Source organism: Oncorhynchus masou, chromosome 25, assembly GCF_036934945.1.
Source record: "Oncorhynchus masou masou isolate Uvic2021 chromosome 25, UVic_Omas_1.1, whole genome shotgun sequence".
Classification (NCBI taxonomy): Eukaryota; Metazoa; Chordata; class Actinopteri; order Salmoniformes; family Salmonidae; genus Oncorhynchus; species Oncorhynchus masou.
In genome coordinates this window covers 14,488,430-14,508,356 of record NC_088236.1, presented here as the reverse complement: position 1 = coordinate 14,508,356, position 19,927 = coordinate 14,488,430, and the positions used below count along the sequence as shown (strand labels likewise).

The window sequence follows — 19,927 nt, the reverse complement described above, 5'->3', positions numbered from 1 at the left end:
AATTTGTGTTTTTGCTTTGTCATTAGGGGATATTGTGTGTAGATTGATTCGGAAAAACAACAACTTCATCAATTTCAGAATAAGGCTGTAACACATACTTTCCACTGTATAGCTAATTCACGTGTACATGAGGGGGGCACTGCATAATGTCATTGGGATGTCATTGGAATTGACCAGGGTCATTGGAATTCTGTGAGCTGAGGCGTTCCAGTAATGAAAGAGTAATGAACACCTACTTATCTATAGTTCCGGCCATGAAGTAGACCATTGGGAAACAGCAGATGGCTTCTAGGAAGTGGTTGTCAGGCCTGCAGGAATCACAACACTATATCAATAGGGTGTAGTAGAATTACATCATTATGTTAATCACATTACTTTTATATTAGAATGTATTCATATTAGTATTTCCACAATGTCTGTTCTTCTGAAATGAGTCTCTGAGGCTCAACGCTGACAGTTGATTTAAGATGCCTAGGTGACAAAACCTAAAGACTGCATTGCAAACCATGATTAGTGTCTGTGTGCCTGACTGCCGGTGCCAGGCAGAACCTCCCTCCAGTTTATTTCTCCCACGTGGCAGATGAATACTGGACTTCATGAATTAAGGGAAGGACCTGGTGTCCTATGTTGCATTAGTATGTTTGTTTAACAAAGTAGTTAAATGACCTAGAGACAGAAACCTGGTGCAATGTAAATGTTGCATGAGAGCACAATGTACCTTTGTATAATTTCACAAATCTGTCAGGAGAATATGTCTTAACTATGAAATGCTGTGGCTTAGTTCTGCTCTTAGAGTTCTCAGTGATTACCTAGTAATTCAATTATAAAGTTGCGTTGTTTTGAACAAATCTAAAAGTCTCTCTCTTTTGATTAGAATAATTCCATGACAAGGGGCAGGACATAGACAACTGCAACCACACATAAAGTACAGTACATACACACTAATGGGTATTAGACTATTAGAAGCCTCAGCAAATTTTGCAGCCAAACAATTTTCCTGGAAAAAAAAAAACTACATAATGTCCTAAAATACTGTACATATGCAGCAAATATGTATTCTGTTTTTTGATTCTACGACAAAATACTGCTTCCTGATAACTCCTCCAGATATGCAATATATCCTGCTGCCATGGTAACTCCTCAGGAAGTAGATAACTGTATAGTGGGACTAGGATAGATACACCGCCAGTGTGAAATGTTAGTCTCTGCCCCAGACTATATGGGATTACAGAGCTCCATGGCTTTCTGTTTAGCTACACAAACTTCCCTGGAGAGTCCTCTGAAGTTACTGTAATGAAATCCACACTGAATTATTATAGGCAAAAACATCACACAAACACACACCCCTGAAGCTTCCCAGAGCTCCATCTATCCAACAGAGAGGCACAGCCAGCAATATGAATAATTAAGAAATGATTTCTCATCCTGCAGCAGTTAAGTTAACTTCAGGCTGCAGCTGTATAATCACCTTACTCTCTCTACAATTACTTAATGTCACTAGAATTCATGCAGCCCAACACTAAATCTTGGCAAAACTTTATATTACAATAACCATCTGAGTGTAATGCATTTAAGTCCTATACCAAGTCCTATAACAATGAATATACCAAGTCATATACCAAGTCCTCTACCACATTCTATACCCATTATTATACCAAGTCCTATACCAAGTCATATACCAAGTCCTATACCAAGTCATATACCATACTCTATACCAAGTCATATACCAAGTCCTATACCAAGTCATATACCAAGTCATATACCATACTCTATACCAAGTCATATACCAAGTCCTATACCAAGTCATATACCAAGTCATATACCAAGTCATATACCATACTCTATACCAAGTCATATACCAAGTCCTATACCAAGTCATATACCATACTCTATACCAAGTCATATACCAAGTCATATACCAAGTCATATACCAAGTCATATACCAAGTCATATACCAAGACCTATACCAAGTCATATACCAAGTCCTATACCAAGTCATTGACCAAGACCTATACCAAGTCCTATACCAAGTCATATACCAAGTCATATACCAAGTCCTATACCAATTCATTGACCAAGACCTATACCAAGTCCTATACCAAGTCATATACCAAGTCCTATACCAAGTCATATACCATACTCTATACCAAGTCATATACCAAGTCATATACCAAGTCCTATACCAAGTCATATACCAAGTCCTATACCAAGTCCTATACCAAGTCATATACCAAGTCATATACCAAGTCATATACCACTTCATACACCAAGTCCTATACCAAGTCCTATACCACATCATTACCAAGTCATATACCAAGTTATATACGACATTATACACCAAGTCATATACCAAGTCATACACCAAGTCCTATACCAAGTCATATACCACATCATATACCACATCATATACCAAGACCTATACCAAGTCCTATACCAAGTCATATACCACTTCATATACCAAGTCATATACCAAGACCTATACCAAGACCTATACCAAGTCATATACCACATCATTACCAAGTCATATACCAAGTCATATACCAAGTCCTATACCAAGTCATATACCAAGTCCTATACCAAGTCATATACCACATCATATACCACTTCATATACCAAGTCATATACCAAGTCATATACCAAGTCATATACCAAGTCCTATACCAAGTCATATACCAAGTCATATACCACGTCATACACCACATCATACACCAAGACCTATACCAAGTCATATACCACATCATTACCAAGTCATATACCAAGTCATATACCAAGTCATATACCAAGTCCTATACCAAGTCATATACCAAGTCATATACCACGTCATACACCACATCATACACCAAGACCTATACCAAGTCATATACCACATCATACACCAAGTCCTATACCAAGTCCTATACCAAGTCCTATACCAAGTCATATACCAAGTCATATACCACATCATACACCAAGTCCTATACCAAGTCATATACCAAGTCATATACCAAGTCTATACCAAGTCCTATACCAAGTCATATACCACATACACCAAGTCCTATACCAAGTCCTATACCAAGTCATATACCAAGTCCTATACCAAGTCCTATACCAAGTCATATACCAAGACCTATACCAAGTCATATACCAAGTCATACACCAAGTCCTATACCAAGTCCTATAGCAAGTCCTATACCAAGTCATATACCAAGTCCTATACCAAGTCATATACCAAGTCATACACCAAGTCATATACCAAGTCCTATACCAAGTCATATACCAAGTCATATACCAAGTCCTATACCAATTCATACACCAAGTCATATACCAAGTCCTATACCAAGTCATATACCAAGTCATACACCAAGTCCTATACCACTTCATGCACCACGTCATATACCTTTTCAAGTCTTAATCAGCAAGTGTAATGCATTATGAAAACATGTATAGGTGTTATTATGCATTTAATCTGTTTAAATGCATTACACACAGGTGGATACATGATATGTTATCTAAAACCATTATAAAGAGGCACAGACCAGTCATGTGGTTGCTTATGGGGTCACCTCACCCTCAAGCTATTGCGCCCAGTGCAGTCCGGTGCGTGAAACTACTTACGGGTAGTCTAATAGCAGGACGATAGGGTTGAGCTCTTTCCTGGGGCGGTAGTAGGCCCGCAGAGGGACGATGAAGTTATAGAGGCCGTTCCCTGCCATCTCTGCAGATACTATGATCAGCTTGTTCTTAAAACCATAGGCCTTGGCATCCTCAAAACTGTTGTGCCTGCAACCCTGGATGTCATGGAAAGTTAGGTACAAGGTCATTATGTTTCAGGTTTGTTATAATGATTTAAATGTTTGTCAGTGTTACTGAGTGAAGTCTAAGGCGAGTTTTTTTTGTCCACAAACACATGCTATTCCATGAACTATTGTGACAAGACTAAACAGTTAGGTTTGTCTGCTGTATTCTATTATTCAAAGATATGTACACTTTCTGTTCATACAGTCAAGTTTACAAGCTAATGTACAATACAATTGTTAAGACATGGTACAACCAACACAGCTCAACACAATAAGATATAATAAATTGTTTGCTGTCTTTGGAACAAGACTGTGTGGCTTAATAATTACTACATGAGAGAACAAAACCAAGTTTGTTTGTCAACTATAGACTTCATTACATCCTTGTCTCTACTGACCTTGTCCAGACGAAGGCAGCAGAACGAGGCTTTCTGGGGTAAGAGATGGCACAGGGTTGGAGAGCTGCCAATGTAGGGCGAGTTGGGAGGATATCCTTTCACAAAACTGAGGTGAAAAATGTCAAATTCAATTAAATTAAAATGAACAACAAATACACACACTTTCAGTCAGAGAGACTTTAGAAGAGGCAATGAACCAAAAACTTTAGCGACAAGGCAATCTATTGAATAATGTTTCAATGTCAATCATTGACACCATCTATTTGTCATTGTGTCATTGACACAGCTATTTGTCAGTGTAAAGTATTGCACACATGTTGAAGGTTAACACAAAGGATTGATGGATTGTTACATACAGTATCGAGACCGAGTGTAGCCTTTTCTCAAAGGCTTGTTTATCATGACCACACAGGGGCACTGTGGGACTTCAAGAGATGACTATATGACCAGAACACAATATAAAATTCTCTCTCTCTCTCCCTTCCAGGCAGCAGTCTGCCATACCACAGTGTGTTGCTTATGTAACTGTTGTCTAAGGGCTTCAATGGTATGCATTGAAAGATGTAAAGAAAGGGAGAAAGAAATAGAGTGAGAGAGGGAAAATAAGAAAAGAAAGGATCCACTCTCACCCCCCCACATCTTCTCTTTCCCTTGGTGATGGAATGGATAGAGTAGCTGTGTGACTCAACATTGAGCTGAACAGACGTTATAAAAGCCGACTAGACATTATCATATTGACTGTCAGTTAATAATGAAAACAATCATTCTCGCTACAGCCCAGCCATAAGCCATGGCCTGTAGCATAGAAACCAGTGAGTGCTGATACACCATTTCGGAAACACAGCCCAAGCCATTCCAACTTCCCTTTGCCCTCCTCGACATCTCTGATTGGACACTCACTCGGACACCGACGAGCTCTCCTCGTCTGATTGGTTGGTCTCGTCCTCTGATTGGTCACTGAGCAGGTCGCAGGGCAGGATGGAGGAGGAGTCAGCAATCTCCAAGACGGGAGCGATGCTGGGCCGCCTGCTTCCAGACCCGTTCTCTGTGGGCAGGGTCAGCTTGCTGCTGTCCTCTGGGGGGTCCGTCGGGTTCTGGAGGTCCATGGCGACCGTCCCTGAAAGAGGTGGTTGAATGGTTGGTAAGATAGTTGGTCGTTACAATGGGGCGGTAGTGTGATGGAATTGGGCACCACTGATAGATAGATAGATTAGTTGTTGTAATTGTTTACAGAAACCTTAAGTTGATACTCTATGATTTTCTATGAATACTCTATACTCTATAGTGCAGTGTAAGCACATTTTATGTTTCCTTGCCTTGCATGATTCATTATCTAATCATCTTTTCGTGTGAAATGAACCAGCACAGCTGACGTGCTAACTGCACTGTCATCGCTTCTGGTTGAATTAGTGAAGTCACTTAGTCTTTTGTCCTTGCCCAAAGCAGCACACTCATCCATCAAACTCATGTGTCCTCAATGCACTGAATCTTATTAGACTTTACAGACAAATGTCCTCAATCTACTCAACACTATCCAATCTACCCCCCATCTCGTTGAACAAAAAGTACATGTATCCATATAAGACAGCTGCACTATACAGTAACTGGACAAAGAGCAGTTGAACATGTTTTTAATAGATTGTGTCAACTGAATGAATGTCCTTGAGGTTTTTGTCCTCGTGATAAATGACATATTCTAAAGGCTTCAATCCATTTAGATGTGTCTACCTTGTTTCTCATTTCTGAAAGGTTAAACATCGGGCGTATCTTAATCTTGTTGTAATGGGAAGTAGCAGCATCCAACGCAAGTACAAGTACAATGTTTGATAAACAGAACTAAAACGATGCAAAACTTTGTGCAAAAACCCCGCAAAGAACTGATTAACAGCAAATCACAGGAGGTTGGTGGTACCTTAATTGGGGAAAACGGGCTTGTGATAATGTCTGGAGCGGAATAGCTGGAATGGCTTCAAATACAGCAAACACATGGTTTGATGCCATTCCATTGGCTCCGTTCCAGCCATTATTATCAGCCATCCTCCCCTCAGCAGACTCCACTGCAACACATTTACGGAAAACATCAACCTATACCAAAACAACAGAATAACTGTGTTGACAGAAATCCTTCTCCAACTACACTACGGTGTTGCCTTACAACAGGACAATTCAATAGTAGCAACATGCACAAACTTACCATACGATGTGGCCTGATCAACTTTAACACGTCGTAGCAAAACAACAACAACAACAGAAACCAAGTCAACCCAGAAAAGGAAAAAAAACAATAGAGTCAGACGAGAACACATGCATAAAGTCACAAGCATACAAAATAACCATCAACACCAACATGTCAATGGCAACATTGCACTGTGAAAGGTAGCATTGCACTGTGAAAGGTAGCATTGCACTGTGAAAGGTAGCATTGTACTGTGAAAGGTAGCGTTGCACTGTGAAAGGCTGTATTGCACTGTGAAAGGTAGCGTTGCACTGCGAAAGGTCGCATTGCACTGTGAAAGTTAGCAAATATATAGCAGTGACAAGTGAAGAATCCCTCCTCGCCCCCATTCTCTCACGCCCTTGCAACACTAGGCTCACTCCTCTGATTTTCCCTCCCTCCGTCTGATCTTTATAAGACTCGGGGATTCCTCCTCACTCCCTCCCCTCCTCCCTGATCTTTATAAGACTTGGCCATTCCTCCTCACTCCCTCCCTCCCCTCCTCCCTGATCTTTATAAGACTTGGCCATACCTCCTCACTCCCTCCCTCCCTTCCTCCCTGATCTTTATAAGACTCGGGGATTCCTCCTCACTCCCTCCCCCTCCTCCCTGATCTTTATAAGACTCGGCCATTCCTCCTCCTCCCTCCCCCTCCCTGATCTTTATAAGACTTGGGCCATTCCTCACTCCCCTCCCCTCCCTCCCTCCCTCCCTCCCTTCCTCCCTGATCTTTATAAGACTCGGCCATTCCTCCTCACTCCCTCCCTCCCTGATCTTTATAAGACTTGGCCATACCTCCTCACTCCCTCCCTCCCTTCCTCCCTGATCTTTATAAGACTTGGCCATCCCTCCCTCCCTCCCTCCCTCCCTCCCTCCCTGATCTCCCTCCTCCCTCCCCTCCCTCCCTCCCTCCCTCCCTCCCTCCCTCCCTCCCTCCCTCCCCCTCCCTCCCTCCCTCCCTCCCTCCCTCCCTCCCTCCCTCCCTCCTCCCTGATCCCTCCCTCCCTCCCTCCCTCCCTCCTCCCTGATCTTTATAAGACTCTGCCATTCCTCCTCACTCCCTCCCTCCCTTCCTCCCTGATCTTTATAAGACTTGGCCATTCCTCCTCACTCCCTCCCTCCCTTCCTCCCTGATCTTTATAAGACTTGGCCATTCCTCCTCACTCCCTCCCTTCCTTCCTCCCTGACTTTTATAAGACTCGGGGATTCCTCCTCACTCCCTCCCTTCCTTCCTCCCTGATCTTTATAAGACTCGGCCATTCCTCCCCACTCCCTCCCTCCCTTATCGTTATAAGACTCGGCCATTCCTCCCCACTCCCTCCCTCCCTTATCGTTATAAGACTCTGGCCATTCCTCCTCACTCCCTCCCTCCTCCCTGATCTTTATAAGACCCCTCCCTCCCTCCCCCCTCCCCCTCCCTCCCTCCTCCCTCCCTCCCTCCCTCCCTCCCCCTCCCTCCCTCCCTCCCTCCCTCCCCCTCCCTCCCTCCCTCCCTCCCTCCCTCCCTCCCTCCCTCCCTCCCTCCCTCCCCTCATCTTTATAAGACTCTGCCATTCCTCCTCACTCCCTCCCTCCCTTCCTCCCTGATCTTTATAAGACTCGGCCATTCCTCACTCCCTCCCTCCAATCCCCCCTGATCTTTATAAGACTCGGCCATTCCTCCTCACTCCCTCCCTCCCTTCCTCCCTGATCTTTATAAGACTCGGCCATTCCTCACTCCCTCCCTCCCTCCCTCCCTCCCTCCCTTTCTCCCTGATCTTTATAAGACTCGGCCATTCCTCCTCACTCCCTCCCTCCCTTCCTCCCTGATCTTTATAAGACTCGGCCATTCCTCACTCCCTCCCTCCTCCCTCCCTCCCTCCCCCTCCTCCCTGATCTTTATAAGACTCGGCCATTCCTCCTCACTCCCTCCCTTGCTCCCTGATCTTTATAAGACTCAGCCATTCTTCATCACTCCCTCCCTCTCTGATCTTTATAAGACTAGGCCATTCTTCATCACTCCCTACTCGACTCTCATTCTGCATTATGCTCACCAGTGATGGGGACGCTACTCTGAAAATATAGTTTACCAAGCTACCAATTACTTTACACTGGGATAAGTTAAGCTACACTAAAGCTACCCTTAAGAAAAATTATCAAAAATGTCATAGACTACAAATTGCAAGAACAGATCACTCTGTAGTCCGATGTCAACATAATGTGTGATTTAGCCTTAAAGTGAGAATTAGGTAGCCCCGATTCCCCCCAAAAGTTGTGTGTATTTCAAATAGTTAGCTACACCACTACATGGCAAAACAAGTTATTAATTACTGAACAAAACACTACAAAGATTAGAATTTAGATCAACTACAACCAAGCTAGTGCAAAATGTACTGTAATTAAATTACTAGTTGTTACATTACATGTAGTTCATTATCTCCCAACACTGAGGCTCACCCATCTCTCCTCCCTCTCACCTGCTCCCCTTTACTAAGCTATCCCTCCCTCCCTTCCCTTCGTTCCTCACCCATACTGGCGATGATGCTGTGTACAGGCAACCTGGAGGGGGCATCGTACAGCCCGGCCACCGGCAGGCCCTTGTTGTCCTTCTCCTCCTGTTTAAAGATGAAGGCGCTGTTCTCCTCCTTGGTGATGTTGATGTAGTAGCAGGTGTCTGGGGCAGCCATGATGTGGCGAGGACCAGGGTTCAGCAGGATGCTCTTGTTGTCCTCCCTCTTCACCCCGATCAGACACACACCATACCTGAGGGGAGATGAAGAACAGCCATCTGGTATGCTGTGCTTAGTGTAATCCAGTGGTGCATAACTCTAAAGTTCTAAAGGGCTTCTGGCTACAGGCTATGCCGGTTTGTCTTGGTTTGACAGAGAGTGATTAACCTTGAAGCCATGAACCAAGAGACAAATACCCAGGGAGCTAATCTAATCGAAACCCAAGAATATGTCACATATTTACAGATGTATCAATCAAGTCCCAGGGGAAACGGACACTAAGACTGCTGTCCTCAAGGTTTGCAGAGTGTCAGAGAACAGCAAGAAGTTCTTATACAAGCCATGGCAGGAAGTTTGCTCACTTCTTGTGTGCGTGGAAGGAGGCATATGTGAAACTCTTCCCATCATACTCCCCAAAGAACTTGCTGTCACAGAGGCGGATATGGTAGACCTCGTTCCCCGAGCACCGTCCGTACGTCCTCTGCCACTGTTCTGGAGACAGCTGGCCTTCCCTGTAGTCAAAAACAGAAGAAGTGGAGAAAATTCATTGTGGCCTTATGTAAGTAAGGTGATGAAGATGACTGATGAAGTAATGTGATGAAAATGATTGATAAAGTAAGGTGATGAAAATGATTGATAAAGTAAGGGGATGAAAATGACTGATGACGTAAGTGGATGAAGATGACTGATGAAGTAATGGGATGAAGATGACTGATGACGTAAGGTGATGAAAATGATTGATGAAGTAAGGGGATGAAAATGACTGATGACGTAAGTGGATGAAGATGACTGATGACGTAAGGTGATGAAAATGATTGATAAAGTAAGGGGATGAAGATGACTGATGACGTAAGGTGATGAAGATGACTGATGACGTAAGGTAATGAAGATGAGTGATGAAGTAATGGGATGAAGATGACTGATGAAGTAAGGTGATGAAGATGACTGATGAAGTAATGTGATGAAAATGATTGATAAAGTAAGGGGATGAAGATGACTGATGAAGTAATGTGATGAAAATGATTGATAAAGTAAGGGGATGAAGATGACTGATGACGTAAGGTGATGAAGATGACTGATGACGTAAGGTAATGAAGATGAGTGATGAAGTAATGGGATGAAGATGACTGATGAAGTAAGGTGATGAAGATGACTGATGACGTAAGTGGATGAAGATGACTGATGAAGTAATGGGATGAAGATGACTGATGAAGGTGATGAAGATGATTGATGAAGTAAGGGGATGAAGATGACTGATGACATAAGGAAATTAAGATTGATGAAGTAATGGGATGAAGATGACTGATGACGTAAGGTGATGAAGATGAGTGATGAAGTAATGGGTTGAAAATGACTGATGAAGTAAGGTGATGAAGATGACTGATGACGTAAGGTGATGAAAATGACTGATGACGTAAGTGGATGAAGATGACTGATGAAGTAATGGGATGAAGATGACTGATGAAGGTGATGAAGATGATTGATGAAGTAAGGGGATGAAGATGACTGATGACGTAAGGAAATTAAGATTGATGAAGTAATGGGATGAAGATGACTGATGACGTAAGATGATGAAAATGATTGACGAAGTAATGGGATGAAGATGACTGATGAAGGTGATGAAGATGATTGATGAAGTAAGGGGATGAAGATTGATGAAGTAAGGGGATGAAGATGACTGATGACGTAAGGTGATGAAGATGAATGATGAAGTAAGGGGATGAAGATAACTGATGACGTAAGGAAATTAAGATTGATGAAGTAAGGGGATGAAGATGACTGATGACGTAAGATGATGAAAATGATTGATGAAGTAATGGGATGAAGATGACTGATGACGTAAGGTGATGAAAATGATTGATGAAGTAAGGGGATGAAGATGACTGATGACGTAAGATGATGAAAATGATTGATGAAGTAATGGGATGAAGATGACTGATGACGTAAGGTGATGAAAATGATTGATGAAGTAATGGGATGAAGATGACTGATGACGTAAGATGATGAAAATGATTGATGAAGTAATGGGATGAAGATGACTGATGACGTAAGGTGATGAAAATGATTGATGAAGTAAGGGGATGAAGATGACTGATGAAGTAAGGTGATGAAGATGAGTGATGAAGCCTTGACCTGAGATGTTAAAGAAACGTGAAGGACTGTTAGAGCAATGTGAGTGCCTGTGACAGTGATGAACTGTCATGTAGAGACTCTGATACCCTTTTCACATTACTGTCTCTCCTGACCCGTAATGTGCTGTTTGAGATATTTTATTTTCCAGCACAGTTCCAGTAACTATAGTCAGAGAGGTCATGTCCATAAGGGGCATAGGGGCACGTGGCCCCTCAAATTTGTCCTGTTAAAAACGTTAAATGTAAAAATATATATATTTTGTCTTTTCTGGTAGAATTTGTTGTTGTTTCTCTGTAATACTACAAGCCACATATGAATTGTATGAAGTTGTCTTTAGCCCAGATAGGTTACCCATCTCCCAACCTCATAACTAGCTACCAAGAAGTCATTTCAGGCTATCAATCAAGTTAGACCAGTTATCTCCCAACTCATTGTAATTCCCTGACTTGATTTGCAACTCAGCACCTTTCCTTGTCTTGATTGACAGCTCCATCAAACAAATTGCTTCTGAACTTTTATGAGCTTGTAACTCCAGCCATCTAAATCTCCAACCAAAAGAGAGAGAGAGAGAGTAATTGCTGTGTTGGGATGACCTTATTCTCAACAAGGTAATTACCTGGTTGAGAATAAGGTCATCCCAACACAGCAATTACTCTCTCTCTCTCTCTCTCTTTCTCTCTCACTCTCTCTCATTCTCTCTCACTCTCTCTCTCTTTCTCTCTCATTATCTCTCCTTATTCTCTCACTCTCATTCTCTCTCACTCTCACGCTCTCTCTCTCTTTCTCTCTCTCTTTCTCTCTCACTCTCTCTCTTCTCTCTTCTCTTTCTCTCTACCTTTTAACCTTTTAATCAATCTGATGACTTCAGAGAAAACTCATTTATTGGAGTGGTCTTTTCCCAAAAACCTGTCACCATTTATGACATAGCCTTTCTAATTATTTCCATAAAGAGGATGAGAATGGATTCTCTGCTGCGTCAAGCTGTTGATATTATAACGATGCTGATAAGATTTGATCATCTTGGCTTGGTGTTGATGGCAGCTTGCAGTGAGATTGATGAGGGTTGAGGCCCAAGGTAAAGTTTATGGCAACGCAGTAGATTTCAGGGAGGGGTCATTAATTACATGCTTTAGACTAATGACAAATGTGCCTGTTGTTGTTGTCATTGCAACTTGGGACTTGTTTACAAAGGAGGACACCTCATTCACAGGAGGTAGTGGCTCCTTAATTGGGGAGGATGGGCTTGTGGTAATGGCTGGAGAGGTATGAGAGGAATGGTATCAAATACATCAAACACATGGTTTCTATTCCTTTAGCTCTGTTCCAGCCATTATTATGAGCTGTCCTCCCCTCAGCAGCCTCCACTGACCTCAATGTATAGGTTACTGTTTCACAATACAAAACCTGCAACGATCTCTGTATAATAAGACATTTTATTTGTAGAACGCTTTCTCACAAACCCAAAGATTGAGGTTTATGGTTTCAATAGTGATACCTCTTTGTGGAGTTTTCAGTAGGAGGAGAGAATCATCAGTGTTTTAATGGGTGTACTCACTGTCCTCTGGAAGTGTGCACCAGGAGTGTGACCAGTGTGGATGTGGCTGGACACACACAGTTCAGGGCCAGCATGGCGTACTTGAATTCCTCCTCACAGACTACGTGATCTAGCAAATAAAACAGAATACTGCAAGTCAGAGCAAATAGGTGATGTAACAACTTTGTTTTGAAAGGAATGCAACGGACAGAGATGGAGAGAGGGAGCTGGGGATGGGGGGACTGAGGGGAGGGAGCAAAACAGAGAGTTGGAGAGAGGGAGCAGGGGATGGGGGGACTGAGGGGAGGGAGCAAAACAGAGAGTTGGAGAGAGGGAGCTGGGGATGGGGGGACTGAGGGGAGGGAGCAAAACAGAGAGTTGGAGAGAGGGAGTAAAACAGAGAGAGAGGGACAATGAGATTGATAGAAAGAGAGAGAGGGACAGGGAGTGTGAGAGAAAGAGAGAGAGGGACAGGGAGAGTGAGAGAAAGAGAGAGAGGGACAGGGTGACTGATAGAAAGAGACAGAGACAAAGAGAGCAAGGAAAGCTTACCAGCAAACTTCACATGGAATTTGTTCTCTGGTTTGAGTATCTGGACATACAGGGGGCAGTTTGGGGCAAAGTCCTTCACAGCCCAGGCTCTGAGGATGGTCTGGTGGTCCTGCAGGACAAACCAACATTCATTTCCATCTGCTACTTCTAACACTTTCACCCTCACTCAATCGGAAATGTAATTCCTTTTATTCCTTTAGTCCTTTTATGAGGCCAGCCGGACTGTTATGTGCATATAATATGAGTTTATAAATCCAATACTTATTTTTCATTTCTGTCCATTTTGTAAAATCAGCTGAGTGGAAAAGTAAACTAGTTCTTAAGCCACAGGTCCAATATGCACAATCTCACTGAGTTAGAGTGGAAATATTCAGTTCATTGCAATCACAACTCAATTCATGTATTGAGTAAGGATTGCAATGCGCTAATCATGAAGTCATGAGCCTGATAATGAACTTACAGCCGCAGTGCGGTCCACCTCATTCCTACTGCTCAGGATAAAACAGGCTTCTGCATCATCCATCCTGTAGGAAACAAACTGGTTTAACACACACACACACACACACACACACACACACACACACACACACACACACACACACACACACACACACACACACACACACACACACACACACACACACACACACACACACACACACACACACACACACACACACACACACACACACACACACACACACACACACACACACACACACACACACACACGGGCCAGGGCCAGGGAAGCTTCAGACAGGTAATATTAGTGAGAACTGTCCGAGAGGAAAGCTAAGAGGCTAAAATCTGCATGCTGTTGTAATGTTCACCGTATTGTCACACTGTATTACTGTCATGGTTTTCATCAGAGTATTTTCATGTGATAACGGCAGAGTGGATGGGTGAATTGATGACTGATATCACTGAACGACCATCAGATCTGTGCTGCAGTGGACAGGGTAAATGTCATGCCATCCCAGTTTCCTCTCGCGGGGACAAGCAGTATTACCACAAGTCAACCATCCATCAACACCCCTTAACATCCACCCTACGACTACAATAAAATCAGAGCAGCTGCATATATCAATGGCTTCCTGTATTGTGTTCCTGACAGGGCAACTTCTGCCACTGCCAACACTGCCAACAAGGTTTGATGTGATCGATCTCAGCTATGATTTGTGTTGATGCATATGAACTTGGCTGTTGTGATGAGAGTGAGCCGTACTGAGAAATCCCATTACACTGATATACTATGAGAGGACAGCCAACTGAATGAACACCTTTGACTGACCTTTCTTGACTTTACCACTCTCTTATCTGTCAGCAGCACAAGGTGCACAAACTCACTCACAGACTCTAGATTCATATCTGAGATCAGAAAGTCTATCAAACAGTAAGTGAACTGTGAGGACTCAACAACAGGCTCATTAGAGGTTTAATCTGATCTGCAATTACCAACTCAGGCCTCTGTGACCTCAACTGATGGTGTTATGATCTTCTCTGATACCCCTTGCTTCCCTTTACACTCTTAGAAAAAAATATGCTTTTTAGAACTTGAAAGGGTTCTTCGGCTGTCCTCATAGGAGAACCCTTTGAAGAACCCTTTTTGGTTCCAGGTTGTTGTAGGGTTCTACATGGAACACAAAATAGTTATACCTGGAACCACAAAGGGTTCTAACTGGAACCAAAAAGTGTTCTCCTATGGGGACAGCCGAAGAACCGTTTTGGAACCCTCTTTTTGCAAATAAAAATGTTATAGAATGGAGCTGTCAAAGTGATGTGATATTTCTTTCTATGTATTCCACAACGTTTCCCTGCGGAACACTGCCCATCTCTCCCGTTGAGACTCTTTAGGCCCAGTGGGCGGTGGGTCACTCACTTGGCCCTCATGAGGTCTGTGTCTTTGAGCGCTGAGCCCTGGAGATAGATGACCCTCTGGGACCACAGGGGGATCTGGAGGACACGACGCACCTGGGTGTCCATCTCCGTAGGGCACAGGATCACCACATAGTAGTCCTGCAGGGTAGATACCTGTTAGATACCTAACATCAGGAGAGCAGGGTAGATACCTGTTAGATACCTAACATCAGGAGAGCAGGGTAGATACCTAACATCAGGAGAGCAGGGTAGATACCTGTTATATACCTAACATCAGGAGAGCAGGGTAGATACCTGTTAGATACCTAACATCAGGAGAGCAGGGTAGATACCTGTTAGATACCTAACATCAGGAGAGCAGGGTAGATACCTAACATCAGGAGAGCAGGGTAGATACCTGTTAGATACCTAACATCAGGAGAGCAGGGTAGATACCTAACATCAGGAGAGCAGGGTAGATACCTGTTAGATACCTAACATCAGGAGAGCAGGGTAGATACCTAACATCAGGAGAGCAGGGTAGATACCTGTTATATACCTAACATCAGGAGAGCAGGGTAGATACCTGTTAGATACCTAACATCAGGAGAGCAGGGTAGATACCTGTTATATACCTAACATCAGGAGAGCAGGGTAGATACCTGTTATATACCTAACATCAGGAGAGCAGGGTAGATACCTGTTAGATACCTAACATCAGGAGAGCAGGGTAGATACCTGTTAGATACCTAACATCAGGAGAGCAGGGTAGATACCTGTTATATACCTAACATCAGGAGAGCAGGGTAGATACCTGTTAGAAACCTAACATCAGGAGAGCAGGGTAGATACCTGTTAGAAACCTAACATCAGGAGAGCAGGGTAGATACCTGTTAGATACCTAACATCAGGAGAGCAGGGTAGATACCTGTTAGAAACCTAACATCAGGAGAGCAGGGTAGATACCTGTTAGATACCTAACATCAGGAGAGCAGGGTAGATACCTGTTAGATACCTAACATCAGGAGAGCAGGGTAGATACCTGTTAGATACCTAACATCAGGAGAGCAGGGTAGATACCTGTTAGAAACCTAACATCTACACTGAAGGTTTGCATATTTTATTATATTTTGCCAGCTAAATGCACATTGTGTTAGTTGATTGCCTAAATGACTTGTGCGCTAAATAAAACATCAATATTGAGGTCTGTCCTTTAGCGCTATTCCTGTAGAGACCTACCAAATAACATAGCTCTATTCCTGTAGAGACCTACCCAATAGCATAGCTCTATTCCCGTAGAGACCTACCAAATAACATAGCTCTATTCCTGTAGAGACCTACCAAATAGCATAGCTCTATTCCTGTAGAGACCTACCAAATAACATAGCTCTATTCCTGTAGAGACCTACCAAATAACATAGCTCTATTCCTGTAGAGACCTACCAAATAGCATAGCTCTATTCCTGTAGAGACCTACCAAATAACATAGCTCTATTCCTGTAGAGACCTACCAAATAACATAGCTCTATTCCTGTAGAGACCTACCAAATAACATAGCTCTATTCCTGTAGAGACCTACCAAATAACATAGCTCTATTCCCGTAGAGACCTACCAAATAACATAGCTCTATTCCTGTAGAGACCTACCAAATAACATAGCTCTATTCCCGTAGAGACCTACCAAATAACATAGCTCTATTCCTGTAGAGACCTACCAAATAACATAGCTCTATTCCTGTAGAGACCTACCAAATAACATAGCTCTATTCCTGTAGAGACCTACCAAATAACATAGCCCTGAACAAGGGATCTATTCCTGTAGAGACCTACCAAATAACATAGCTCTATTCCTGTAGAGACCTACCAAATAACATAGCTCTATTCCTGTAGAGACCGGGCAGGCACCGTGTTATGCTGTGGAGCGCACGGTGTCCCCAGTGCGGGTGCATAGCCCGGTGCGATACATACCAGCTCCTCGTATCGGCCGGGCTAGAGTGAGCATCGAGCCAGGTGCCATGAAGCCAGCCGCATCTGGTCTCCAGTGTGTCTCCTTGGGCCGGCATACATGGCACCAGCCTTACGCATGGTGTCCCCGGTTCGCCTGCACAGCCCAGTGTGGGCTATTCCACCTCGCCGCACTGGCAGGGCGACCGGGAGCATTCAACCAGGTAAGGTTGGGCAGGTGCTCAAGAGCTCCAGTGCGCCTGCACGGTCCGGTCTATCCAGTACCACCTCCACGCATCAACCCTCCGGTGGCAGCTCCCCGCACTAGGCTTCCTGTGCGTGTCCTCGGCCCAGTACCTCCAGTGCCGGCACCACGCACCAGGCCTACAGTGCGCTTCGCTTGTCCAGTGCTGCCAGAGCCTTCCTCCTCTCCAGCACTGCTAGAGTCTCCCATCTGTCCAGAGCTGCTAGAGTCTCCCATCTGTCCAGAGCTGCTAGAGTCTCCCGTCTGTCCAGAGCTGCTAGAGTCTCCCGTCTGTCCAGAGCTGCTAGAGTCTCCCGTCTGTCCAGAGCTGCTAGAGTCTCCCGTGTGTCATGAGCCGCCAGTCTTCAAGGAGCCGCCAGTCTTCAAGGAGCCGCCAGTCTTCAAGGAGCCGCCAGTCAGCCAGGAGCCGCCAGAGCCGCCAGTCAGCCAGGATCCGCCAGAGCCGCCAGTCTGCAAGGAGCCGCCAGAGCCGCCAGTCAGCCAGGATCCGCCAGAGCCGCCATTCAGCCAGGATCTGCCAGAGCCGTCAACCTGCCTGAGCTATCTCTCAGTCCTGAGTTTCCTCAGTAATGAGGCACCCCTCAGTCCAGTGGGGCCCTTTGTTAGGGTTACTCTGCCAAGGTCGGCGGTGAGGGTTGCCACTCAAGGGATGCTAAGGAGGTGGACAAAGACTATGATGGAGTGGGGTCCACGTCCAGCGCCAGAGCCGCCACCGCGGACAGATGCCCACCCAGACCCTCCCTATAGGTTTAGGTTGTGCGGTCGGAGTCCACACCTTGGGGGGGGGGGGGGGGTACTGTCAGGTTCTGACCATAGTTCTTTTGTGTTTTCCTTGTTTTAGTGTTGGTCAGGACGTGAGCTGGGTGGGCATTCTATGTTGTGTGTCTAGTTTGTCTATTTCTAGGTTTGGCCTGATATGGTTCTCAATAAGAGGCAGGTGTTAGTCATTGTCTCTGATTGGGAACCATATTTAGGTAGCATGTTTTGTGTTGGGATTTGTGGGTGGTTGTTTCCTGTCTTTGTGTTTTCTGCACCAGTTAGGACTGTTTCGGTGTTTCACGTTTATTGTTTTGTATACTGTTCATGTTACTAAAATAACATGACCTCTAACCACGCTGCGTTTTGGTCGGCCTCTCCTTCCCAGGAAGAAAGACGTTACAAAGGGCTCTATTCCTGTAGAGACCTACCAAATAACATAGCCCTGAACAAGGGCTCTATTCCTCTAGAGACCTACCAAATAACATAGCCCTGAACAAGGGCTCTATTCCTGTAGAGACCTACCAAATAACATAGCTCTATTCCTGTAGAGACCTACCAAATAACATAGCCATGAACAAGGGCTCTATTCCTCTAGAGACCTACCAAATAACATAGCCCTGAACAAGGGCTCTATTCCTCTAGAGACCTACCAAATAACATAGCCCTGAACAAGGGCTCTATTCCTCTAGAGACCTACCAAATAACATAGCCCTGAACAAGGGCTCTATTCCTCTAGAGACCTACCAAATAACATAGCCCTGAACAAGGGCTCTATTCCTCTAGAGACCTACAAATAACATAGCCCTGAACAAGGGCTCTATTCCTCTAGAGACCTACCAAATAACATAGCCCCGAACAAGGGCTCTATTCCTGTAGAGACCTACCAATATCATAGCCTTCCTCTATTACTGTACATACCTACCAATATTATAACCTCTCTATTACTGTAGAGACCTACCAATATCCTGGTCTTCCTCTATTCACGAAGAGACCTACCAATTTCATAGCCTCTATATTACTGTAGAGACCTACCACTATCATAGCCTTCCTCTATTACTGTTGAGACCTACCAATAGCATAGCCTAACTATTACTGTAGAGACCTACCAATATCATAGCTTCTCTATTACTGTAGAGACCTACCAATATCATAGCTTCTCTATTACTGTAGAGACCTACCAACATCATAGCCTTCCTCTATTACTGTAGAGACCTACCAATATCATAGCTTCTCTATTACTGTAGAGACCTACCAACATCATAGCCTTCCTCTATTACTGTAGAGACCTACCAATATCATAGCCTTCCTCTATAACTGTAGAGACCTACCAAATGTCATAGCCTAACTCTATTCATGTAGAGACCTACCAATATCATAGCCTCTCTATTACTGTAGAGACCTACCACTATCATAGCCTCTCTTTTCCTATAGAGATCTACCAATATCATAGCCTTCCTCTACTACTGTAGAGACCTACCAATATCATAGCCTCTCTATTACTGTAGAGACCTACCAATATCATAGCCTCTCTATTACTGTAAAGACCTACCAATATCATAGCCTTCCTCTATAACTGTAGAGACCTACCAAATGTCATAGCCTAACTCTATTCATGTAGAGACCTACCAATATCATAGCCTCTCTATTACTGTAGAGACCTACCACTATCATAGCCTCTCTTTTCCTATAGAGATCTACCAATATCATAGCCTTCCTCTACTACTGTAGAGACCTACCAATATCATAGCCTCTCTATTACTGTAGAGACCTACCAATATCATAGCCT

At 44.0% G+C, this 19,927-nt stretch overlaps 1 protein-coding gene across 1 annotated transcript in view; it reads right to left on the bottom strand.

Annotated features, from left to right (window-relative positions):
• The window catches only part of LOC135513808 (potassium channel subfamily T member 1-like), a 176,699-nt gene that overhangs the window by 29,083 nt on the left and 127,689 nt on the right, over positions 1-19,927 (bottom strand). Inside the window, exons 14-23 of the mRNA XM_064936749.1 lie at positions 15,196-15,332; positions 13,777-13,840; positions 13,317-13,425; positions 12,786-12,894; positions 9,460-9,609; positions 8,896-9,131; positions 5,075-5,291; positions 4,175-4,280; positions 3,595-3,767; positions 237-308 (exon numbers count right to left, since the gene is read on the bottom strand). Of these exons, the coding sequence (XP_064792821.1) occupies positions 237-308; positions 3,595-3,767; positions 4,175-4,280; positions 5,075-5,291; positions 8,896-9,131; positions 9,460-9,609; positions 12,786-12,894; positions 13,317-13,425; positions 13,777-13,840; positions 15,196-15,332 (1,373 nt within the window). The remainder of the gene's footprint in view (positions 1-236; positions 309-3,594; positions 3,768-4,174; positions 4,281-5,074; positions 5,292-8,895; positions 9,132-9,459; positions 9,610-12,785; positions 12,895-13,316; positions 13,426-13,776; positions 13,841-15,195; positions 15,333-19,927) is intronic.